The 26350-nt window shown below is 36.4% G+C and overlaps 1 protein-coding gene across 1 annotated transcript in view; it reads left to right on the top strand.

Moving 5' to 3' along the window:
• Positions 1-26350, top strand: part of SUGT1 (SGT1 homolog, MIS12 kinetochore complex assembly cochaperone) — a 44500-nt gene that overhangs the window by 1264 nt on the left and 16886 nt on the right. Inside the window, exons 3-10 of the mRNA XM_058683851.1 lie at positions 6317-6407; positions 7091-7160; positions 7866-7936; positions 10814-10867; positions 11246-11262; positions 14094-14128; positions 15749-15845; positions 16612-16719. Coding sequence (XP_058539834.1) covers positions 6317-6407; positions 7091-7160; positions 7866-7936; positions 10814-10867; positions 11246-11262; positions 14094-14128; positions 15749-15845; positions 16612-16719 — 543 coding nt within the window. The remainder of the gene's footprint in view (positions 1-6316; positions 6408-7090; positions 7161-7865; positions 7937-10813; positions 10868-11245; positions 11263-14093; positions 14129-15748; positions 15846-16611; positions 16720-26350) is intronic.

Genomic DNA, 26350 nt, shown 5'->3' with positions numbered 1-26350 from the left:
GTGATGTGAAGCTCTGGGGAAAGAGCATTCCAGGCAGGAAAAGAGCCAATGCAAAGTCTTGAGGCTGTCCGATTCAAGGAGCGGCAAAAAGGCCCATTTCACTAGAGGGGGATGAAAGAGGAGTGAGTGATGGTGCCAGGAGGAAGCCAGGGCCCAGGTCCTTTAGAACCTTTGAAGTTGGGGTGTGTTTTTTTGGGTCTAGATATGAAGGCCCTCGGATAAAATGGTTGGTTCATCTGTTGTGCTCTGTTTCCCAGTGAAGCTTCTGGGATCAGGATTAGAATAATGTTACAGGAGGCACTGAGCATTTTTCTGCATAATTCAGTAGGTCATCTAGACAACTGTTAATTTCAGAAGCTACATTTGTTGTGGTGGTCTTAGCCCCACTGCCTTCATTGGAAATCTAGCTTATATGGGTTGCTTTTAAAGGATATTGTTGCAATGAATTTTGTTGTCACTTCTCCTTTGTTTTATTTAAGAACATTTTTTTGAGGTTGTGTGTATAACATCGTAAGTCTGCAGCTACTGAAGTTGTAGTTTTACACATGCGTATATCCCCCCAGATCAAGATGGAGAACACTTCCATCCTTAGAGCTCCCTCATCCTTCTTCCCAGCCAGTAATTCCCCTTACCCACCAGGAAAACTCCCATTTTGATCTCTGTCACCATTAGTTTTGCTTTCTCTTGTACTTCCTATAAACGGAATAATAGACTAGTTACCCAGTTGAGTTTGGTACTGTGTCTTGCTTTAAACATGTGAGATATGTCCATATTGTGTGAAGTAGTTATTTTTTTCACTGCTGTGTAGTATTTCATTGGTTAAAAATACAGCACAGGGGCACGTGGGTGGCTCAGTTGATTCAGGTCATGATCCCAGGGTCATGGGATTGAGTCCCACCTCCGGCTCCATGCTCAGCATGGAGCCTGCTTAAGAGTCTTTCTCCCTCTCCCTCTCCCTCTCCCTCTGGCTTTCCCCCACTCACGCACATGTGTGCTCTCAAAAAAAAAAAAAACAAAAACAGTTTATACTAACAGTAGATGTTTAGGTTATTTCCAGTTATTAGCTGGTATGAGTAAAGCCACTGTGAATTTCCTTGTACGTGTACCTTGGTGAACACGTGCACTTTGTTTTGGGGGTATATTCCTAAGAACGAAATTGCATAGAATAGGCATGTGGTTAGCTTTAGTACCTTGGCTTTTGAACCAGAAGCATCAGCGTCACCTGGGAATTTATTAGAAGTGCAAATGCTTGGGCCCCACCTCAGATGGACTCAAAGTTCTTACACCTCATGTGGTCTAGTACTTACCCTTCCATTTTACAGAAGAAAACAGACCCAAAGAAATCCAAATGATCTGTCACAAAGATGTATATAGCCAATTAGAGGCAGAATGGGGCCCTCAGGACACAAATTTCCACACTGAGTCTAGTGTTGTAGAAAGTAATTCTCAAAAGTATCCTCCCCAGACCACCTGTAGCAGCATTACCTGGGAACTTGCTAGAAATGCACATTCTCAGGACCCATCCTGAGACCTGAGTCAGACCTGAGTTTCTGACCTGAGTCAGAAACTGGGAGTGGGGAGAACCAGTTGTTTTAAGAGGAAGTGTTCTTTTTAAAGCTTGAGAAGACCTTCTCATAAAGATGAACAGGTAAATGTTAGTTACTAAGTAATTGGTAATGATAAGTAAGCCTGGAACCTTGATGAGAGGCTGTTTCTCTCTAGACTTTCTCAAGGGCTGGTTTAGCAGTACCGTTGACCCCTGAACAACATGGGTTTGCATTGGCCCACTTATACATGGATGTGTCCCAGTACATACCATTCTGTAAATGCTTTTCCCTTGTGATTTTCTTAATTTTTTTTCTCTAACTTTATTGTAGGAATATAGTATATAATACATACAACATTCAGGATATGTGTCAGTTGACTCTTTATGTTATTAGGCTTCTGGTCAGTAGAAATCTATGGATTAAGTTTTTGGGGAGTTAAATGTTAGATTGGATTTTTGACTGTGTGAGGGTCAGTGCCCCTAACACACCTCATTGTTCAAGAGTCAGCTAGTCATTTTGAAATTCAGGACACTTGATGTTATATCAATTAAAATGTTAACTTTTTTTTTTTTACGTTTATTTTGAGACAGAGTGCAGGAGCCAGTGGGGGAGGGGCAGAGGCAGAGGGAGAGGTAGAATCCCCAGGCTCCAAGCTGTCAGCACAGAACCCTATGTGGGGCTTGGTTTTACAAACTGCAAGATCATGACTTGAGTTGAGATTAAGAGCCCGATGTTCAACTGAGCCAACCTGGAGCCCCTAAAATGTTACATTTTTATATAAGACTATCCAATTAGGATTAAAGGGGAAATGTATCAAGCTGATTCACCTTTTTCATTCATTCAGTATACAATATACATTACTGGTGAATTTTGTGCTGGGAGTCGGGTATCTAAAGATGAAAAGACTGCTTTGAGGAAGTTTGCATTCTAGTGGAGACAGAGACAAATCAACAGATTAGTAAAATATAAGGTAAATATTCTAATGGAGTGGTGATGAAGTACACTGAGAACATAGCAGAGACTAACTAGGGTAGTCAAACACTTGAACAGGATGTCTCAGCTCACTAGGGAGAGAAAACATATTTATGGATTATGAGATCTTTTGAGACCCAGTATAAACAGTTAAGAGCACGGGCTTTGGGGGTGCCTGGCTGGCTTAGTTGGTAGAACATGTGACTCTTGATCTTCAGGTCATGAGTTTGAGCTCCACACTGGGGGTAAAGTTTAATTAAAAAAAAAAAAAATGAAAGAAAAAAGTAAAGGCTCTGGAATTAGAGTGCTTGGATCCAAAATCCTGGTTTCATAATAAATCCATAACCTCAGGAAAATTCCTCTTGTCACTCTGGATCAGGTTTCCTGTGAAGTGGGACTAGATAAGACCTATTGAGATTTCAGCTGAAATGTCATCTCAGCTTTTTTTCCTAGACCATCCTATCTAAAGTGGGCCCCATTGTAAACTGTAAGGTGGCAGGGGTTTTGTGCATCTTTTTTTTTTTAAACGTTTATTCATTTTTAGGAGAGACAAAGCGTGAGCAGGTGAGGGGCAGAGAGAGAGGGAGACACAGAATCTGAAGCAGGGTCCAGGCTCTGAGCTGTCAGCACAGAGCCCAATGCGGTGCTCGAACCCATGAGCCATGAGATCATGACCTGAGCCGAAGTCAGATGCTTAACTGAGCCGCCAGGCACCCTCCGCCCCCCCCTCCCGCCCCCCCCCCCCCCATAATTCTTCGAACAGTTGAGGTGGGTATTTGCATTTTACTCACAAGGAAGCTGAGGCCAAAGAGATTAACTTGCTCAAGGTTATATAGTTGAGAAGTGATAAGTCTCTGGGTTTAAGGCATCAAGGTCATCCTCTGGAGGAGGAGGTAGGTCTAGGGATGTATAATATAATTAAAGGTTTGGTAGCTGACTTTAAAGATGCTGACCATTGATAGCTTTGTTGAGAGTGTAGCTGGTTAGCATAAATGTGCAATGTTACCAGTTGTGCATGGTTGTGTGGTTTTTGTTTTCAGCAGTGCTAGATAGTTTAGGAAAGGAGAACGGTTGACACTCTTGTTTATTATCTGTGATTGGGGACTAGCGTGGCTAGAAGAAAAAGGGAAATGGAGTCAAATTGAGATACCTAGAGCTACATACCTTCAGCAGTTAGGTCCCTCTGAGCAGTCCGCTTTAGCTTTTAACCTTAACAACAAGTTATCTTGTTGAGTAGCATTTTTACAAAGCCTAAAACTGGAAAGATTTAGAAATTCATTTTCTCAGGTCCAAATTTTAATGCCTTAAAAAGGAGTTTTTTTTCCCTTATTTCCTTTGTCATTATCTTGGTAAAGATTTCAGTGTAATTATACTTTAGAGTTCACTGAGTTTCTTTATTTTTAGAACTATAAATTGCTTGACCATAGCATAACCCATTTTATGGAAGTATATATTTGGACATGTTCACAGTATGTTTCCCATTGGTCTGCATTACATAATGACCTTTTGCCACTATGATTCAAATGTTGGCACTGAAGTCCTTGCCTTCTGAGATACCTTTCTTCAGTCCCTTTGTACTCCAGCAGTGAACAACTGTTGTCACAGAAACAGTAGAACTCTCAAAACATGCCACAAGTCCGTTGTAGTTCATACAACCACAAATTATTGTTTTAACTTAACTTTTTCTGGTTTTATTATACTGTGTATTGCTTATTCAAAGTAAATTGGTTATTGTAGTTTTTGATTTAAATTTGTGTCATAATGTTCAGTTTGTGCTCTGTCCCTTGGTAACTTTTCAAAAATAACAGCCTAACAAGTAAGTTGCTTTATTTAACTGAATCACGTAACTGTTTCTCCTTAACCAGTTAGTTTGTGCTTTTAAAGGTTATTTGCAAGTTGGTTCTTTGAAATTCAGAAGTTTTTACTTGACTCCATTTTAATTTTAATTATCTTTGTACCCCCAGTGTCTGGCCTGGATTTGTTATGTAACATATGTTTAAAAATGCTTTCTAAGTTAATAATCCCGGGGTGCCTGGGTGGCTCAGTCGTTAAGCGTCTGACTCTTGATTTCGGCTTAGGTCATGATCTCATGGTTTGTGAGATCAAGCCCTGTGTCGGGCTCTGCACTGACAGCCTGGAGCCTGCTTGGGATTCTCTCTCTCCTTATCTCTCTGCCTCTCCTCCCTCTCTCGCACTCTTAAATAAACGTTAAAGATAAAACAATTAGATGATCCAGATATTAATATAATTTATAGTAGCTTTTTTGAACTGAAATGTACCTGTTTTCTTGCTTAGGAGAGGCTAGAAATTTGGTTTGAAGATATATTTGAGTAGATAGGTAAGAAGCTATTAACTCTTTTCAAAATTGTTGAAAGTTTAGTGCAAGATGGTATCATTTAACTTAGGAATTTTAAAGTGTTAGGAAAACACATTAATAAAATGTCATTGGTGTGTGAAAGATACTTGGAACAACATTACCTAGAGGCAGTGTTTAAAACCATATTTGGAGTCAGGCAGACTGGATTTGAATCCTGTCTCTGGCACAGCCTCATCACTAACTAGAAAGTAAAGGAATGGATCTTCTGTGCATGTCTGGGGAAAGAGCTTTCCAGTGAGAGAAGCAGCAGGTGCAGAGTCCTAAGGTGTTTGAAGAACAGCAAGGAGGCCAATTTGCTTAGGGTAGACAAACAAGGGGAAGAGTAGTAAGAGAGGAGGTTGAAAAGCTAGCAGAGGGTAGTATCAGGGAGGGCCTTGCAGGTCACTGGACGAACTTGGGCCTTTGTCCTGAGTCAGCGAAAGACATTGGAGCATTTTATGCCTATTGATGTAAACCAGATCTTGATTTTCATTATTGCTTGAATCAGGATGGTAGAGGTGAAGATAGTAAAAAATGGTGTGGATCTTAGGTGTGTTGGATTTTGGGTAAATGATTACCATGTATAGTATACATTGCTTTGTGAGAACCACACTACTGGGTTAAAGCAAAATTAATGATGTGTGGCTTTTGAAATGATTTTACCTTTTAAGAAAACTACCAAATCCCTAGGATGTGTGAGCACTGGGTAGAGAATGAAAGCATTCCTATTGGCCTATATTTGTCGTTTGCCGATTGTGATCATGTTGTGTCTTCTTGCATCATTGTTTCAGCTACCACTTAACATACTTTTTTGACTGCCCAGGGTGGCAAACTTTTAATCTGATGTTAAATCTTGATCAATTGATAGTAGCTTTCTATGAGATATTGTATCTGGGTTTTAAACAGAATGCTGTAATTTCTTAGGGTTCCCTGCCATTGACAGGATAGGAGAGGGCCAGATAAGCTTGATTATGTCTTTATTGATTCTGTTAACTTCCCTGAGCTTTAGATTTAACTTCTAGGTTTTGTGTTTGTTTCTTTGTTTTTATTGGACAGCTTTGCATTTTCTAGGCATGTCAACTTCTACATGATCTTTGAGTCTTTTCCAAATTAGGAGGAGAAAATCTGTGATGGTCAATGTATATCATCTAAATTCTTCAGAATAAATGAGGTGATAATAATTACCATTTATTGAGTTTCTACTGTAGGCCAGGAATTGTGCTAAGATACTACATTAGATTGTGGGTTTTGGTGGGGGAGAGCGGAGAAGGGGAGATACCGACTCTCTTGCAAAGAAAAGCTCCAGACTTATTTTAATTCCCTGTTATCTTTTCTCCAAATAGCTTATGATAATAGGTTATTTGATTAAAAATCATGTTTAATTAGAATTCAGTTGCTTTTAAAAAAACATGTACTAACAGTCAACATGTTTATATTTTAGGAGCTGACTAAGGCTTTGGAACAGAAACCAGATGATGCAGAATATTATTGTCAAAGAGCTTATTGTTACATTCTTCTTGGGAATTACTGTGGTAACTTTTCTTACTGACTGTATTTTTTCTTAAGTTGTAAATTTTGCCAAAGATACAGTGAATCATACACAGTAGAGATTATCTTTGAGGATTTTTAAATTGGTCTTTCATACAAGGTGTAAAGTAGCTGAAACATGGCAAACTTGTTGAGTAACACCCGAACAGATGTTCTGGGTGTCTTTTCTTCCTTCAGTGGGTGGACAATTTATATGGAGTTCATTTGTAGTTATTTTATATGCTAACAAAAAATAGCATTACATTTACTATTTCACAGAGTATTTAAATGAAATGTTCTTATTTGCAATTTTTATAAAAAAGAATACCTTTCTGTATTGTGTAACTTTATTCTGGGTAGAGAATCTGGGTGGGGAAAAATTAAATACCTTGAGACAAATTACATAAATGATGTTAATGAGAAAATTAGATGAACTTTATCACAGAGCTTTATTCATAGACTGAATAGCTTTAAAAAGGAAGCTAAATATTAGGCTCATAAGGTATGAGGGTAAAGTTTTTTGAATTCTATCTTGGATTAGCTTTTCCTAATTTAGAAGCATTTGTCCATTTTCAAACTTGAAAACTTAAAAATCTAAGGCTGATTCAAGTTCTGTATGTAACTTGTTAGGATCCACAAATAACTGACTAAAAACCCCATTTTTTTTTTTTTTTTTTTTGGTATATAGATGCTGTTGCTGATGCAAGGAAATCTCTTGAACTTAATCCAAATAATTCCATTGCTATGCTGAGAAAAGGGTATGCAATAACCACTCTTCTTATTGAATCTGGACTATAGATAGTAGGTGTTTAGTTTGTTGAATGAATTAATTTTAAGTTTTATGTATATAGTAAATTCTGTATTTATACATTTTATTAATACATTTTACAGCTGAAATAGGATTTAATTTTAAATATAATTTTATACTTCCATAACTAGTTAGTATGTGATAGGAGATATATAACTAGTGTTTTTTAAAATAGCAATGATTGGAGTAATTGCAAGGTATAGATGAAACTGATGGATTTCATACCCCTTTTTGTTCATTGTTTGGGATTTACTATATTTAAGTGACTAGAGAATATATTTCTCAACCAAGCTAGACAAGCTACATTTAATGCTGTGAAAGCGCTGTATCTGTGTACTTTATATCCCAGCTTGTTTCTGTTAAGTGTAACTTTATTCTTAAGAAACTTCTTTAATTTCTTAGTGTAACTATATTTTGGAATAAGCAAGTGTACATAATTAAAATCAAGAAATTCCTTCTGAAATGAGTTCCAAAATAGGGTTTTAATGGGAGATATATTTAATGTTACAGTATATTAGAAAACTTCTTGGCTTATTAACATATGCTTAAAATATTTCTTTTACCAGTAGAGCATGCTAAGATATTTAATTAGAAAGAAAGCCTTTTTTCATGATCTCACGTGTGTGTGGTATTTGTTTTTAATATGCTCATGCAGGATATGTGAATACCATGAAAAAAACTTTGCTGCTGCTCTAGAAACTTTTGTAGGAGGACAGAAATTAGATAGTAAGTATTGGAATTGTATGTTAATAAACTAACCCACTATTTCTGTATTTTAAATACCACAGCTCAGTTTTGTTAGTGTAATCTCAAATTCATCTCAAGTTCATTGTAGAAACCCAACATCTTTTTTTCTTTTCTTACTGACATTTCCTGTTGTTTGCAAAATTTGAGTTTACTTAAAATTGATTAAATTGTCCTTTCTTTAGCATTTAAATCACAGGTAAACTTTGCCATTAGAAGTTAAAAACTGTATATAAAGACTCAGTGTGCTCCCTTTACTTAGCCTGGCTTTATATTTTTCTGATAGACAAGTGAAAGTTTCATTTGCTCTTTTTTCAGAAGTCTATTCAGTTTAAGTTATTATTCAGGTAGCTGAGATGGGAAGTTTTACAGCAGAGATTTTTATAAGGAAGTGTAGTGTCAGTTTGGGTAAATTGTGATAGGAAGAAACTTGGAGCTTTGAAAGTACTGTGGGTTTTTAACGTCAGCTTCAGAGAAGTATGTGAAAATTAGTAGTTTGGATATCTGTGCACATGTATAGAAATTGTAAGAGCCAAAAAACCAGAAAAGTCTGCAAAATACTGGCAGAGAAAAGTTGTAAGTAATCTCATAGATAATCGTAGACTACAGAATTCTTATTGTGTATTGTGTACTGTCATTTTATCTTCCTCTAATGATAGAGTCTTTTCACAGTTCTCTAGAGCAGTGGTTCCTAACTAGGGATGATTTTACTCCCTTGGGGACATTTGATAATGTCTGAAGAGATTTTTGATGACCATGACTGATGGATGGGGGATGTGCTATTGACATCTAGTGAGTAGAGGCCAGGGATACTGGTAAACATTCTGTGTTGTACAGGATTATTTCCCAGAACAGAGAGAAGTATCTCGTCCAAAATATCAGTAGTGCTGAGGTTGTGAATCTCTACTTTAAAGTATTGCATGACTGTGTTTTTATATTTCTAAAAATTTACTGTTCTATTGTTTTGATTATTTGCTTTTCTTCTGTATACCTGCTCGGGAGAGAACAGCGCGCCCAACTTTGCAATAGGAACCTACAAATTAGGAAAGAGTGGTAGTATGTGAACCATTAGGTTACTCGCTTAGCAAGCCAGCGTACCACCACTCCTAGCAAATTCTAGAGTCCAGTTTTCTTGTATGATACATATATGAAAACCCTGAAGAGACATGAATCATTCCCCTTTCTAGACTTCAAAGCCCTATTTTATTTCTTTTTTTAGAGCAAAAAAAGTTCCCCATCTAAAATTTTTCTTTTTTAATACCTTCTTGTCATGGACTTCTATCTTAGAATTACTTCAATCTGCCTCAAATGAAGGTGTGTGGTTTTGGTAAAATTGCTCTTGAGGATATTTAATTTAAAAACAGATTTGCTCTTTTAATTTTAGGGAAATTTATGTTAAATTGTTAGGGTTCCCTTATTAGACAAGGTAAAAAATTTATAACTCAGAATATTACTTTTTTTTTCCTTTGGTATGGTAGAAAGCTTGGTTTTTATTTACTGATTAATTTGAATAATAGGTTATTCAAATCAAAGATTTTGATGTAATTGTTTCGCCCACTAAAATGAATATGTATGTACATGTATGTAGGTATTAAGGCCTGTGTAGTTGAATTTCACTTATAAATTAATGTATTAGGAAATTTCATATTAAGAAATTAAAACAATTTTTTTGATGTTTAATTTTGAGAGAGAGAAAGAAAACACAAGTGGGGGAGAGGCAGAGAGGGAGACACAGAATCCAAAGCAGGCTGCAGTCTCTGAGCTGTCAGCACAGAGCCCAATGCATGGCTTGAACCCACAAACCGCAAGATCATGACCTGAGCCCATATTGGATGCTTAACCAACTGAGCCACTCAGGCACCCCATTTTAAGAAATTTTTATTTTTCAAAATAATCTTGCTTGTAATTAGATTGAGCATGTAAACTTTTATTTAGAATACTTTTAATAATTTTAAACATTATATTTCATTAGACCCTGTACTGTTTAGATATCATCATTGTTCTAAGTCTTGTAATAATTTGCTTACATACATGTTTGCATTGCTGTCTTTTAAGTGTATAGTTCACCATCTGTCGTCTGTTGGCTCCCATGGAATCTGGAGATACGACAACTACACAAAGTACAGAAGTGTTTTTTTAAAAATTTTTTAAAAATGTTTATTCATTTTTGAGAGAGAGAGAGAGAGGGAGACACCAAATCTGAAGCAGGCTCCAAGCTCTGAGCTGTCAGCACAGAGCCCAACTCGGGCCTCAAACCCATGAACTGTGAGGTCATGACCTGAACTGAGGTTGGCCGCTTAACTGAGCCACGCAGGCGCCCCAGAGGTGTTTTTTGCCATTGGTAAGAATGGCATGGTAACAAGAAAGGCCACTGAGAGAATAGTAGACAGAATAGGCAGGTAGCTGCTTTGGAGAAAAAACCTGGGTCAGGAGAGGCCTTTAGATCCCGGTCCAGCTGTCTGTTACTAGGCTTCCACTCCACACTAAATGATGGTGTGTAGGGACTCTAATTCAGATCTGATTTCGTTGTGCTGGAGGAAGCTCCTTTAACAGAAGAGGGTGAGGGGAAATAGAGATTCTGTGTATCTGGGAACCAGTAAGGTTGACTGGTTAGAAGCAATTTTTTTTTTTTTTTTATTCTTCAGGATGAATGTCTAGATGTTAAACCTATTAGTGTATTTGTAGCTGTAATTTTACGCTTGCTATAACCTGTGGTACAACAAGGGTTTCTGTCTAATTTACTGCTGAATCCCCGAGTGCCTAAAGCACTGCTTGGAACATAGTAGATATTCAGTAAGTATTTGTTGAATGAATATGTTAGATGGTGCGGATGAGTGATGTTACACTCTTTTTTTCTAGGTACAGATCCTGATTTCACTGTCTGGATTAAAAGGTGTCAAGAAGCTCAGGATGGTAAGCATGTAGGTTTCTAAAGGTCTTTCAGTTTACAAAGAAGTAAATGTTTGACATTTTTGGATTTAAACAAATTTATTTGTAACTTTATAACTTTATACATCATAAATTTAACTAGTTCCCTCAGATAGGGATTTCCAAGGTACTGTTATATTGAAAGGATGATTTAGGTAGATTTGTATCATTATATTACCGGTAAGAAATTACTAAGAAGTCTAAAGTGACTCCAGAATGCAAAATTAAACCACTTTCTTTTATTTGGGATGTATGGTAAATTGATTTATGCAATCAGTCAGTATGTTTGCGCCATAGAAATTATGTGTATAACTTTGTCTATAAGTGTATTGTTAACCGGAGATGTTTTTATGTTTTTAATAGGATCGCAATCTGAGGTGGTAAGTACAAAGTTTTTCTCCTTCGTGTTTTTACTTAATTATAATTTTGCCATGCATATTTGAGACAGGACTCAGACTGATCTTTCTTTTAGTTATATCTTAAGCAATTTGATGCAAATACTTTTTCCTTTAGTAACTGAAATAATACATTTTGGTTTGATGAAATAAATGTAGAGGTTTGTAGCCATGAAAATTATTGGGCTCATTTAATGTATGAGTCAAGTTGATTTGGTATGTTTTAGTATGGTCAGGATGGTTATTTTTTTTTTTCTTTTCCTTGCTGAAACGTCCTCACATTTAGGTTGAACAGTTGCTGCCTTGGAAGCACTTGCAGGGTTTATGGTGGTTTAATAAGAACACAAAAGTCAGAGGCGCCTGGATGGCTTAGTTGGTTGAGCGTCCAACTCTTGGTTTCAGCTCAGGTCATGGTGTCATAGTTTGTGTGTTCGAGCCCTGCATCCAGCTCTGCACTGACAGCACGGAACCTGCTTGGGATATATATACTCCCTCTCTCTTCATCTCTCATGTACGCATGCTCGCTCACTTGCTCTCTCTCACAAAATAAATATTAAAAAAAACAACCCCACACACAAAAGTTAACTAGAATTTGGAAATGTTTATCTGTCTAATTTAGTTTTATATTTGGTGTTTGGACATGAAGACTTTCAAGTCTTTTAAAACTGAAAAATTAAAAATTATGATGGAGTTGAGAGATGCCTGGGTGGCTCAGTTGGTTAGGTGTCTGACTTCGGCTCAGGTCATGATCTCACGGTTTGTGAGTTTGAGCCCATGTCTGGCTCTGTACTGACACCTCAGAGCCTGGAACCTGCTTTGGGTTGTGTGTCTCCGCCTCTCCCCCAGCTCGCACTCTGTCCCTCTTTCAAAAATAAACATTTAAAAAAAATTAAAATTATGGTGGAGTTGAAAATTATTTGACTTTTTTAAACTACAATGTTTATAAATAACACGCATAGTTAAATTACGGCTAATGGTTTTTTAGTTAAATTACGGCTAATGGTTTTTTAGCAGTGATCATCTACAATTTAGTCAATAAAATGACAAGGATTTAGGAAACTTGTGTGTGGTCTTAACTCTGAGGGCAGTTACTTAACCTTTTTGGGTCTCTTTCTTCAAGTCTGAATGAAAATGTACATCTTTGTCTTCCAGAATTACATTGTGACACTGAGAAAATATTTTCTCTGGGTTTTCTTCATTTGTAAACCGGGTCTGCTAGAGTTAATCTGCTTTAGACAGGTTGTGAGCATGAGGCCAGGTATGTGCATATGTAGCGACTGGAGTTTTGAATATCACCAAAAGTGAACCCTGTCTGGTTATCCCTATACCCCCAAGGCTTGTGTATATTCCTAAGTATGATAGGTGAGGGAAGTATTTAAAAGTTGGCTTCTTTCACACTGCTGGTATTTTTGTTTATGGCTTACTATTTTGGGGATTGGAACTAGTCCTGAAAACAACAGAGTAGCATTTGGATAATACTTTGTCTGGTGACACAAATTGCTGTATAGTCACAGTGCATTTTGTCGCTGCTGTAGTTGACACCAGTGTAGTTTTATCTTTATACCGAGGTGAACTGGAATAATCTGTTCTAGTCATTATCTCCATCTGATATCTAGATTGAGGTATTTGTCAATAGTTAATGCTGGAGGGTGATTCTGAGTTAGACTCAGATCTGTAGAGGGGTTTTATTTTCTTCCTTTAAACCCCATCATTTCACTTATCATTTAGGGGCAATTTAGAGGTCACTTACGACCCAGGGCAAGTTTTTCAGATTTACATAGTTTTAACTGGCACACATGTAGTTTAGGAAAGTATGGATTGGTCAAGAGTCACTTTGTTTTTTGATGGGCAGTTTAGAATGTTTGTTACTGAGAGACTATAAATGGAGTAAGCTGTTATCTGGAAGGTACCATGAAAATGTTCCTTCATATATTCCAGAGCCATGTTTGATGCCATTGCTAAGCATGAAGTTTATACTAATTTCTTTTTTTTTTTTTTTTTAATTTTTAAAGTTTATTTATTTATTTTGAGAGAGAAGTGCATGCGCAAGTTGGGGAGGGGCAGAGAGAGAGGGAGACAGAGAATCCCAGGCAGGCTCTGTACCATCAGTGCAGAACCCTGTGAGGGGCTCAAACTCCCAAACCGTAAGATAGTGACCTGAGCCCAAGTCCAATGCCTAACCGACTGAGCCACCCAGGCGACCCAAGTTACACTATTTCTGAAAAATGGTTTTTTAAATGTCATTGTTATTTTCATTTTATTTTATTAAAAAAAATTTTTTTTTTTTAACGTTTATTTATTTTTGAGACAGAGAGAGACAGAGCATGAACAGGGGAGGGGCAGAGAGAGAGGGAGATACAGAATCTGGAACAGGCTCCAGGCTCTGAGCGGTCAACACAGAGCCCGATGCGGGGCTCGAACTCACGGACCATGAGATCATGACCTGAGCCGAAGTCGGATGCTTAACCGACCGAGCCACCCAGGCACCCCTGTTATTTTCATTTTAAAGAGTTAGTACTGAACATTTTAGATGTAAGCTTTTCCAATCATACCTTTAGAAAGTATTTTGGGTTTTATGCTTTTATTTTAGAAGAAAAATCTTAAAATTATAAAAATACTGAATATTCTAATTTTTTGAGATGACTAGTGTTACTTAACAATTATGAATATTATGCTTTGTCTTTGAGGACGTTTTCATGTAGTTACTCCATATCAAAGTAACCATAGCACTGGGTAGATTAATAATATGTGCATTTTAATATACAGTTGCTAAACCAGTTTGTAAAAATTTTTCTCTTTCAACTTGCCAAAATCAGTCTGCATCCCAGAGGACTCATCAGTCAAAAATCAAGTAAGTGTTTCTTTTTCATGAAATAATGCATGATGTGTATGTCTAAAGGGAAAAATCCTATTGTTTAATAGTAATGAGCAAGTCCTTACTTTGTGATTTTAAGTGTTTTTTAGTTTTTTTAGAAATAGTGCTTAGCCTGAGAAAACAAATTCTCGAGCTGTTTGCTGATTCCTGTTAGTCTTTATAATTAAGGGTAAATTAAAATCACTTCACTTTAAACTTGCTTTTTCTGGTTCCATATTATGTCACCTTGAGATGACAAGAGCCTCTTTAGGTGTTATTACACAGGTAAATAAGTTAGTAGGCTTGACAGAATTGTGCCTTTTATATTTTAGAGTATATTTTTCATAGGATAATTCTACATGAGTTGAAAGTTACTATTGCTCAGGGCAACAGTTACAATGATGAATTAAGCATCTAGCAAGTATTTGAATTTATTTTTAATTATTCATTAGCCATGTGTACAACTCGTATTCTTAGGACTGTAACAGAAACACAAGGCATTGATCTGGAGCTTTGCATCCTCACTGAATTTCAGCAGGAAACTGAGACTCTTAAAGTATATGTCGTTAATCAAGGTGCATTTTAATTACCTAAAATTGCTTGAAAATGTTAAAACAACTTATTCATGTTCTTTCTGGCAAGATTTAGGATGAGTCTCCAAGTACCAAATAGACAGGGAAATTTGACTAGCTTGGTGGCAGCATCAAGAGTATAACACAAACATCAAATAATAACTATGATGTTAGAATGTAAGATAATCTAACATTGATTTCATATTACCAGGCACTGTGCTCAGTCTTAGGAATATAATAGTGGCAGGATAGATAAATAGCTCTGCCCTCATGGAGTTTATAATCTAATCTAATCTAATCTAATCTAATCTAATCTAATTTGAAAGTGAGGATCCCTACAGTTTTAGAGCCTTCTGTGGGAAAGATACACATAATTAGAATTTCTAGGCCCACTAGTTTTCCCATGTAGCTTGAGACTGAAAGAAGATACTGTGCTTAATGTTGTGTTTGGTAGGATGGGTTAAACTTTTAAGTTATTTTAATTTTTAGCTCATTTGCTTCTGCTCATTGTGTTCAGGGCTGTTGCCCCCAGCTTCAGTTAAGAGATTTTGGAGTATGAAGTCAGGTTGATGTGGGTCCAGTGTAACACCTACCACTGACTGGCTTATTGCTTCGCCCTTCTGGGCTTATATTTTTTCATCTGTAAAATAGGGATAGAGTGCTTTTTCTTCGTATTAGATTGAAATGGAAGTGTAAAACTATTGATGGTATATAATAATGGTTTGTTGTTTAGAATCAGTTTTGTTTTCAACATTAGATTAAGCATAACAGTAATACAGATGTAAGTCAGAAACCCGAAAATCATGTAAGTGTTTAAATCTCCTGGAAACATTTTAGGGATTATACCTCACTGTTCATTAGTACAGATCAAAGGAAATACAGTTATATAAAATTGTTTGTGAATCACCAGCTGCTTTTCTATTTTGTTCCTCAAGGTGGAGCTCTTGTTGTTTATCATATTGTAGTTTTTATCTTGACAAAACATAAAGAAGCAACAACTTTGAGAATATTAGATGTTCTGAGGTTTTTTTTTCTCTTTTAATAGGTATGACTGGTATCAAACAGAATCTCAAGTAATCATTACACTCATGATCAAGAATGTTCAGAAGAATAATGTAAATGTGGAATTTTCAGAAAAAGAGGTTATTACTGTCTTTGAACTATCTTTTATTTTGAGATTACGTACTTTTATTTGCAAAATAGTATATTGCAGAATAACCTATAGCAGTTTATCAGATACGTCATTTCTTCCTGAGATGTGGAAAATGCTGATGCAAATCTAAAGCATTGCTTCTCGGTTTGAGTGATTTTAAATTTTGAGACAAAAGTGTTTATACTGTAGGGCACAGCTAGATGTACATAATTTTCCTTTAGATTTGAAATTCACAGTAGAATCTGGTTGACAAATAATAAAAGACATTAATTAGTAAGATGTGATTTGGTACATTTGTGTGATACACTTTTGTGAAAAAGATCTACTTATTTGTTGGGTGATTTATATGTCTTAGAATTTGCTAACCACGTGAAATTAGTATGGCCTCTAATCATTTGGTTTGCTAGCATTTACTAGAAAACTTTCATGATATTTAAGTTAGTGGTAGAAGTAGATGTCTTGCATATGAATACTTTTGTTTCATACTGTATTTTGCTCTTGAGTTTTCTGGAGATTTAAATGTTAAATATTTGTTTGAAACATACTATTTTCTGTTATTTAATGATGTATGTGAGAATCCATGTAAAGGGTACCCGATAGAAAAAAAGGATTATTTTGAGTTTCTTAAATCTGGTACTCTATATAAAGTATTTAAAACAATCTGTAGCAGCATTGAAATTCTGTTCTTATATTCAGTTTAAGTGATCCTTCATTATATAAATTATAAAACATACTGCTAATTTTGTATTCATTAGTTGTCTGCTTTGGTGAAACTTCCTTCTGGAGAGGATTATAATTTGAAACTGAGACTTCTTCATCTTATAATACCAGAACAGAGCACATTTAAAGTACTTTCAACAAAGGTAAGACAATTTTAAAAGGGTTGTTAGTGGGAGCACCTGGCTAGCTGTCAGAAGAGCATGCAACTCTTGATCTTGGGGTTGTGAGTTCAAACCCCACATTGGGTGTAGATATTACTTTAAAATAGTTGTCAGTAGTGATGTTTTCAAAATCTAGAAATATTGGTCAACTACTCATCCATGTGATTTTAAGTTTATAGATCCTTTCAGGCACATGTCTTCAAATTAAAAACAATAATTTTTGAGTAACAATTTTCCCCTCCCAGAATTCTGGGACAGTGGAATGTAAAAATCAGTTTAACCTCAGTAGTGTTTATATATTTATTAAGATTGATATAATAGTTCTTAAAGAGGTTTTTTAAAAAGCAATTATCAGCCTCTATTTAAGATTTGATACTGACAGTGAGTATCTCTTCTCTTGAACTTGTCTGTTTTGATGTACAAATACTTTCTCACCCTGTTTTATGCAGTTAAAAATACTACTGTGAAGATGAATCTGCCTGGTTTTTTTTCCTGTTTTTTAATTAAGTTGAATTTTAGAATACTTTGTTAACAAGCGAATACTGAGTAACTCAAACTGTGGTTTGAGTAATTATGTAATTTTTAGATTTCTTTATATTTTCAAAAAGTATGCAATGGAATTAAAATTCATATATTGTTTTAGATATCAATCAAAAGATGTAGGTAGTATAATTTAACAGGACAGGTACTGAACTGAAAAATCAAAAAAATCTGACTCTGGTTCTTTGCTCTGTGAATTTACATTGTCACAAAATTATTGTAGGTGTAAATTTTCACTGTATAAATGAGAGATATGGACTAAATGAGTGCTGAAATTTTTTCATCTATAAAATTGTATGGAGATATGTAATGACTTAATGACAATAAATGATATAAGTAGATTTTTTCCATTGCTGCACCTTTTTTACGAACATGTCCTGCAACATGCTGTGTTATTAATTATTGAGTTTAAGTTCTAAGGCTGGGTGAATTTTCATATCCTAGAGTAGAATCAGGTCAGCTAGTGTCAGGGAGAATATGGTAACTGGCTTTGCGGAAAGAAGAGGGTATCTGCCGAGCATTTGAGCAAAAGTGCAAAATAAAGAAGTGGTCATTTTTTGCATCTAGTTAGAAATGATTTGCCCACTAATTTATTTAAAGATTACAAAGTACAAAGCTGTTAAATTATGAGGGGGAGAGAAGAAACAGTTGTTTGGAAGATAGAAAGTAGGTGGGAAAAAGGAATGAAATCTTACCAAGATTGTAGTCCTATTGACCCTATCCACATAGTGTAGAATTTGTTTAGTAAAAGAAGATGGGTAAGTAATCAACCACAAAACTATGGCTAGATTTGGGAGGGGGACAGTTGAGAAAATTACGAATTAGGCATTTTCCTACATACGGTATTTTTATCAACAGGTTGTTAATGCATATTCTTTTGAAGTAGTTTAAATGGAAGCTGACTTGTGTGAATAGATGGCGTAAATGACTTAAAAACTTGTGTTAGTGGGTCGCCTCATGTAACTTATGGAAGAATAGTATTTGTGATAATAAATACAGAAGTCTGTGTGGCTAGAATTGAGGATGTTAACGAAGCACTGTCATCTCTTATTCTTTATTTTCCTTTGAGTCTTGAGTACTTCTTGAATCTGACCATTTTGCAGTGCTCCTGCTGTGTTCCCAGTTACCTTTTTTGTGCCTTTCCTCTTTCTTTAAATGCTACATAACTATTTTTCTTTTTTGTGTAGTAGTTTATGTATACATTTTATTTCCCTTGCATTTAGTCTGTGAGGATAAGAAGCTTGTCATATTTATGTCTTTGTATATGCTCCAGGTAAGATTGGCTCATAAAGTATAGGATGCCCCATTAATTTTACAAACTGAATAATTTTTTAGTGTAAGTATATTCCATTTGCTAAATTTGTCAACCCTAGCCCTGTGTGTTGTACATAGGGCTGCTCAGTAATTGTTCAGTGAATACATTTGTTTAATTTTTTAAAGTTTATATTTATTTTGGACAGGGGGGTTAGATGGGGTAGAAAGAAGGGGGAAGGGAGAGGGCAGAAAGGGAGAGAGAGAAAATCCTAAGGAGGTTCTGCACCAGCAGTAGGGAGCCTGACATGGGGCTCGAACTCATGAACTGTGAGATCATGACCTGAGCCCAAACTCTAAGAGTCAGATACTTAACCAACTGAGCCACCCAGATGCCCCTCAGTGAATTTAAAATGGATTCTGATGTTAACCCTTTGAAATTGTTAGATTATTTTTATTCTTAGTTTTATAGATGAAAAGAAACCGAGGTTCATGGACTTTAAATGCTTTCCCCAAGTTTACATAGTTACTAAATTATCCATCTTGGCCCAGGGGAAATACTTTTATTTCTGGAAAGCTAGTGCTTCTTTGCTTAGGTTTTTCTAAGTTCTAGATTAAAGAATTACCATTCTAAAGATGTGTAAAGAAGATGACTTTTCTTTTCCTAGCCGAAAGTAACATATATTAGTTTTGTTAGACCACCAACTTTTAAGCTGTATATTATGGGAAACAAATTGAAATAATTGTACTTAATTATATCTTAAGGGAAATGAAAATTTAGAATCTTTTTTCATACAGCAGAGGGAGACTGTTAAATACTGAAAATCAAATCTTTCTGTGGGTTACTGAGGTTTATTTAGTGATGGCACTAAGAAAATAATGAAATCACATGGTTTTCATATGAATTCAGGTATCTTGAATCATTTATGTGAGTTGAGAAAAGAATGCTTCTGGTCACAAGAAACTGCTTAAAATTAGAGATTCTGTAAAATGTGTGCTTTAAAGGGGTGATATCTTTGGGAATTCGGTTTTTTTCTTTTCCACCTTCAAGGGTGAAGAAATGTTGCATATTCTTGTATAATCTTTGGTTAAGTGTTATTAATTCAAGGGAAATATAATTTGCAATGAAAATAAGAGAGGTAGCACCCTTCAATCAGTGAAATAGCATTTTTAACTAAATATTTTACAGTGTCATACCTAGATTTTTCCAAGTCAGAATTCATTTTTTTTCAGTACCTCTGACAGTTATTTCTCCCTTTTATTGAATCCAAGCTTTCCTATCTGCCTATTAATTCATTTTATTTATTAAGAAACTGTAGTGTTTCTTTTGTTCCATCTTACTAATTTCATGACAGTATTCTCTGCTCACAATCACAGGCTTATAACTTCAGTGTCAGCTGTGCTGTGAAATACTCATATTAAAGGTTAATATTCACTCCTCCTAAAAAAGTGAGAATTTTCAAAATGCTTTGTAGAAATATTCTTTGGGGTACCTGGCTGGCTCATTCAGTGGAGTGTGAGACCTTTGATCTTGGGGTTGTGGGTTTGAGTCCCGCATTGGGTGTAGAGATTACTTAAAAATAAATTTTTTTAAAAAAAGTTCTATTCCTATTTCTAGTCAGAGCAATTTTTTGTATTATGTCTATAAAATATGAAGGCTTTTGACTGGAATTGTGGGAGGTAAAAATGTGTGTCTTTATTTTGAGACAGACCATGGCTCCCTTAACTTACTAAAATTTGAGAAGTTTCAGAGTGAATTCCTTTTCTTTTTTTCTTTTTTTTTTTATATATATATATATATATATATTTTTTTTTTTTTTTTAATTTTTTTTTTTTTCAACATTTTTTATTTATTTTTGGGACAGAGAGAGACAGAGCATGAACGGGGGAGGGGCAGAGAGAGAGGGAGACACAGAATCGGAAACAGGCTCCAGGCTCCGAGCCATCAGCCCAGAGCCTGACGCGGGGCTCGAACTCACGGACCGCGAGATCGTGACCTGGCTGAAGTCGGACGCTTAACCGACTGCGCCACCCAGGCGCCCCTATATATATTTTTTTTTAATTTTTTTTTTTTTGGGGACAGAGAGAGACAGAGCATGAACGGGGGAGGGGCAGAGAGAGAGGGAGACACAGAATCAGAAACAGGCTCCAGGCCCCGAGCCATCAGCCCAGAGCCTGACGCGGGGCTCAAACTCACGGACCGCGAGATTGTGACCTGGCTGAAGTCGGACGCTTAACCGACTACGCCACCCAGGCGCCCCGTGAATTCCTTTTTTTAATATTCATAGAAGAATCCTAATGATGATGTGATGGAGTTGGGGATGTCTGGGCAGGATGTAGAAACTTTTGGATTGTTGTTTTATGTCTTTTTGATAACAGTGGTGGTGGTAATTATGGTTTTAAATAATTAGTTGCTGATAATGCACAAATTGTTTTTGAAGTGTATTCTTTTCACCTTTTTAATGCATATTCATGTATTTTCAAAAGAAAAGGACTTTACTGTAAATACTGTCTGTAACTATCTTTTTAAATTTAGCCATATATTATGGATATTTTTTTCATGCCCTTAAATGTTTTACAGGAAAGTATTTCATTGCATGCATCTATTGTAGCTTATTTAGTCAGTCCTATCTGTTTGACCTGTGTAGAATTATAGTAGGTAACTATTTTGAATGCTGTGTATTATCTACACATGGAATCCTAACAATTACTGTATGATACAGGTATTTTTATCACCTATTTACAGGTAAAAACTGAATCCAGAGATGTTAAATACTTTGCACAGATTTTTTAGCTGATTATAATGATTGTAAAGATAATGATAAGAACATTCAGTTATTTGCCAGATACAGTGCTCTATTCTTTTCATGCATGGGCTCATTTAATCCCCATAAGAACCCTAAATGAGGTAGACCCTATTAATCCCTTTTTACAGGAGAAGCTAAGGCTCAGTGAGATTAGTTACTTGCTCATGGCCATATTTCCAGCAGGTAGTATCTATCTATGACCCTTCTCTAAAACTGATAGTTGCCTTATTTTCAACCTCTGTTTATTTGTGAGGAAGTAAGTAAAACTTCTGGCAGAAGACACTTCCAGCAAGTTGTCTATCTTGGTTGCCTCATCTCTAAAATATGGATGGTAATCTCCTTTTATAGGGTTGTTCTTTTAACTGAGATGATATATATGAAACACACGGTATGTAATAGTGCTCAAGAAATGTTACTGCTATAGTTATTTTATCCAGATTATTTAGATTTTTATTCAGATTGTAAAAGCAATAAATGTGTATCATAGGAAATTTGGAAAAACGTAAAGGAGCAGAGAAAGTAATTATTCAGTCTCACTATTGATGACATTTTGGCATACTTCTTTCCAGGAAACTGGAATATTTCCCTATATTTAGATCTTTCACTAGAGGTGATACCTGCTGGAATTCTTTATGGGAATATCGCTTCTTGAATAATTTCTTCAAGGAGAGTAGAGACTGTGACCTTTTGTACTAATACAGTGCCTGGCCCAGGTAGACACAAAGCAGATATTTGAATTGTGCGAGTAGAACTTTGGGGAAGAGGAACGCATGGGTGGCTCAGTAGGTTAAGCGTCCAACTTCAACTCAGGTCATGATCTCAAGCTCAAGTGCCGCATCGCATCGGGCACAGGGCCCTCTTTGGATCCCCTGTCCCCGTCTCTCTCTGCCCCTCCCCAACTCAGTACTCGTACGCACTCTCTCAAAAATAAAAACATTTTAAAAAATTTGTTGAACTTTGGAGAAGATTTTTCAGTTTCTTGTCATTAATTACTGTTCTTTGCATTTAAAAAAAATGATTATAAAATGATTTGAGTGTAGGGGCACCTAGGTGGCTCAGTCGGTTAAGCATGTGACTTTGGCTTAGGTCGTGATCTCACGGTTCATGGGTTTGAGTCCCGCATCAGGTTCTGTGCTGACAGCTCAGAGCCTGGAGCCTGCTTCAGATTCTGTGTCTCCCTCTCTCTCTGCCCCTCCCCTGCTTGTGCGCCCCCTTTCTCTCTCTTTCTCTTTCTCTCTGAAATAATAAACTTAAAAAAAATGGTTTGAGTGTAAAAATAAAGATGGTAGTTGTGCAGTATGACTTCAGGAAGACTTGAGTTTATTATCAGATGAAGGGGTTAGATACAGCAATTAAATGTTTAAGAGAATGTTGGGAAAAATTACATTCTGAAGGTCGGGAACAATTATTTAATGACTACAGCCTTGAAACAGGTGGTTGTCAAAACTACCAGAAAAAGAAAGTTCAGCAGTAAACTGCCACAACTCATAGTGTTGAGAAAGATGCCTTCACTGTCCCTCTGTAGCAGGAAGTGGGAGCTTAACCTCCTCTTAAGGTGGTATCTGGATGTCATGACCCTTTTGAAGTAATGGCTTCCCTTTAAATCTGAAGTCCTTTCATTGGAAAAAATTAAACTGTGCAGAGAAGACTTTAGAGGTGGGTGATAGTATACAAAATCTTGTGAACTGACAGTTTGGAACAGCAGGGATTCTCATTAGTAATCTGTGAATACTGCTTTGGGACATTCTTGAAAGCCTTCCTTGTGCATATGAGAGTAGCATTCAAGCACACTACCAAAGTTTTAAGTTAACTTTTAAATTATTTTTGACTTAAATGAAAATAGAATAGCTTCTTAATAGTCACAGTAAAAGTACCTGAAGTTGGGCTGGCGGTAACTCTGGAGGTACCTGCCAGAATCATTAAGACTTAACACTTCAATTTAAAAAGCATATATAAACATTGAAAGTGAAATACGTGTAAAAAAGAATTCACAGAAAATTAGTATTGCTCCTCACTTTTGTCTTTTCAAAAAGCTGCTTTAAGTGGTTTATTATGTGCAGCTATTTTGGTGAATGGATTAAGTATAATTTCAAGTTCAGGTCAGCATGTCTTACTTGATACAGGTTGTTACTAAGAGCTTTGACTTTGGCCTTATAAAGGCCTCTTTGTTCATACTACACAATTCCTCAGGTTATAGTTGTTTTTAGTAGACATGAATGTTAGTGTGTGCTGCTCTTTAGGTGAAACGAGGAACTTTTCATAGACCCTGCGTAAGTGCAGGAACGTGAGGTGTGAATATAGGGTGCTCTGTGGCAGAGGTTAGTTAAGTATAATAGTGTTGATGCACTGCTTGCCAGGTCTTCACTTCCAGATGAGTTGAAAATTAAAGAAGCGAAATGACTTTTTAAATTTTAGGGTAATAGCTCTTTTCAGTAACTATTGCTGTGTCATTGCCAGCTACTAGATTTTTGCCCCTTTTTGATAATTATTCCAGCAGTGATAACTTTTAAAATACTGTCGCTAATATTACTGTCACTTAATATTGTATATGAGAAAATATTGATAGCATTTTACTTTATAAAAATTAGTCATCATTTTAGAGAACTGTAGAGATTCTTATAAAATTGTTTTTATTTATGTAGAGTTTATTTTTTTATTTATGTAGAATTTAAACACATAAATTATGTTAAAAATACTGTGCTTTTTTTGGGTTGCCTGGGTGGCTCAGTCAGTTGGGGTGTCCGACTCTTGATTTTGGCTCTTTGATTTTTGAGGTCATAATCTCACAGTTCATGGCTTCAAGCCCTGTGTTAGGCTCTGTGCCGTGTTCTCTCTCCCTTTCGCTGTCCCTTCCCCACTCATGCTCTCTCTCTCTCTGTCTCTCAAAATAAATAAACTTAAAAAAAATTTATTTATTTATTTATATTTATTTATTTTTTTAACTTTTTTTAATTTATTTTTGAGAGAGGGAGAGACAGAGCATGAACAGAGGAGGGTCAGAGAGAGGGAGACACAGAATCAGAAGCAGGCTCCAGGCTCTAAGCTCTGAGCTGTCCGCACAGAGCCCGACACAGGGCTTGAACTCACAGACCGCGAGATCATGACCTGAGCCGAAGTCGGCCGCTCAACCGACTGAGCCACCCAGGCCCCCCAAAAAAATTTTTTTAAATAGTGCACTTTTGGTCTCTTTCCCAGTGACATTTCATGTTTTTCTCATTATAAAAATAGTTTTTGGTTACATTTCTGTCCTAAAGAAAGTACAAATCCTCAGAGACCACAACCCCTTCCATACCATCACTTCATGTCTGGTTAAAAATATTGGCAATTTCTCAGTGTTTTAAGTTATTATGAAATGCAGATTTTAAGGATTCTGTCACTAAGTGCAGATGGTAGAAAGATTACCAGTAATTGCTAGTTTAAATGATTTATCAGATCTACAGGAGTCAAAGAACCAGTGTGAATAGGCTTTTCTTTTTGTTAAACTTTGTATAATTTTTTTTCATATTTACAAAAGTAGTAATTCTTTTCTTAGAAAAAAATTAAAATATAAGGAAAACAAGATAGATGAAAGTGTTATGTGAGTGTATGTTAGGGTTAAGAATAGACCCTAGGGGATCGACCTTGATTAGAGAGTTAAAGATAAATTTCATTTAAAAACAATTTTTTTTTATGTTTATTTATTTTTGAGAGAGAGGGAGAGACAGAGCATGAGGAGGGGAGGGGCAGAGAGAGAGGGAGACACAGAATCCGAAGCAGGCTCCAGGCTCCAAACTTTCAGCACAGGGCCCGATGCGGGGCTCCAAGTAACAAACCACGAGATCATGACCTGAGCCGAAGTCGGACGCTCAGCCGACTGAGCCACCCAGGCGCCCCAGTAAATTTCATTTTAATAAGTGAAGCTAGTCTAGCATTCATAAGCTCTTCATAATTTGCCTTACACCTTTTCCATCTGTAGTTTTTTACTGTTCTAACATAAATCTTGGACTTGTGGCAAATTGGTCTTGTCCATACTCCCTGATGCTTTGTGTCCTTTCAAACCTCAGGGCTCGTTTTAGGCTGTTCCTTTCGTCTCCAGAGACCTCCTCTTTCCACCATTGTAAATGCTCCTACCTCTCAAAGCTCTGCAAGGTGTGCTAAAACTCTTTCTTTTTACACCCAGGTGTGATCTCTGCTGAGCTATTAGAACATTTATTTGCCTCGTGGTTAACTTTATTGTAGTATCTTATATCTCACATACTTCAAGATGGTCAGGAACTTGTTTTTACTATTTAAAAAAATCCACCACATCTGTGAAAATTACAGCTTGTTCATATTGTATGTTTAATAATTAGTGAATGATTATAAAAATGGTAGCATTAGTTGTATTTTTTAACGTTTATTTATTTTGAGAGAGCATTTGCGCACATGTGAACAGGGAACGGACAGAAAGCGAGGGAGAAAAAATCCCCAGCAGGCTCTGTGCTGTTAGTGCAGAGCCCGATGTGAGGCTTGATCCCACAAACCATGAGATCACAATGCAAGCTGAAATCAAGAGTTAAATGCTCAACCGGTTGAGCCACCCGGGTGCCCCAGTTGTAATATGTTTATATAATGGTAGTGTTCTCCACTCTCAAACAGGTTAATGTGCATGCAAATGTAGTGATTCTATTAGAACAGGGTTTCTCAAAGGGGGGCACTGTTGACATTTGGGGCTGTATAAATCTTTGTTTTGGGAAGGTTGCCCTTTATGCATCCCTAACCCCCACCCTGGATGTGATGACCAGCAATATCCATAAACATTGCCAAATTCCACTGGGAGACAAAATCACCTCTCGTTGAGAACACTGCATTGGAAAAAAAAAACATGGATTTCAAGACTTTTTTTTTTTTTTTAAGTTTACATATTTATTTTTGAGAGAGAAAGCATGAATCAGGGAGGGCAGAGAGAGGAGAGAGTGAGAATCCCACGCAGGCTCTGCACCGCCAGTGTGGAGCCCTATGCAGGGCTTGAACTTATGAACAATGAGATCATGACC

Source organism: Neofelis nebulosa, chromosome 1 (assembly GCF_028018385.1).
Source record: "Neofelis nebulosa isolate mNeoNeb1 chromosome 1, mNeoNeb1.pri, whole genome shotgun sequence".
Taxonomy (NCBI): Eukaryota; Metazoa; Chordata; class Mammalia; order Carnivora; family Felidae; genus Neofelis; species Neofelis nebulosa.
This window is presented reverse-complemented; position numbering and strand designations above follow the sequence as displayed.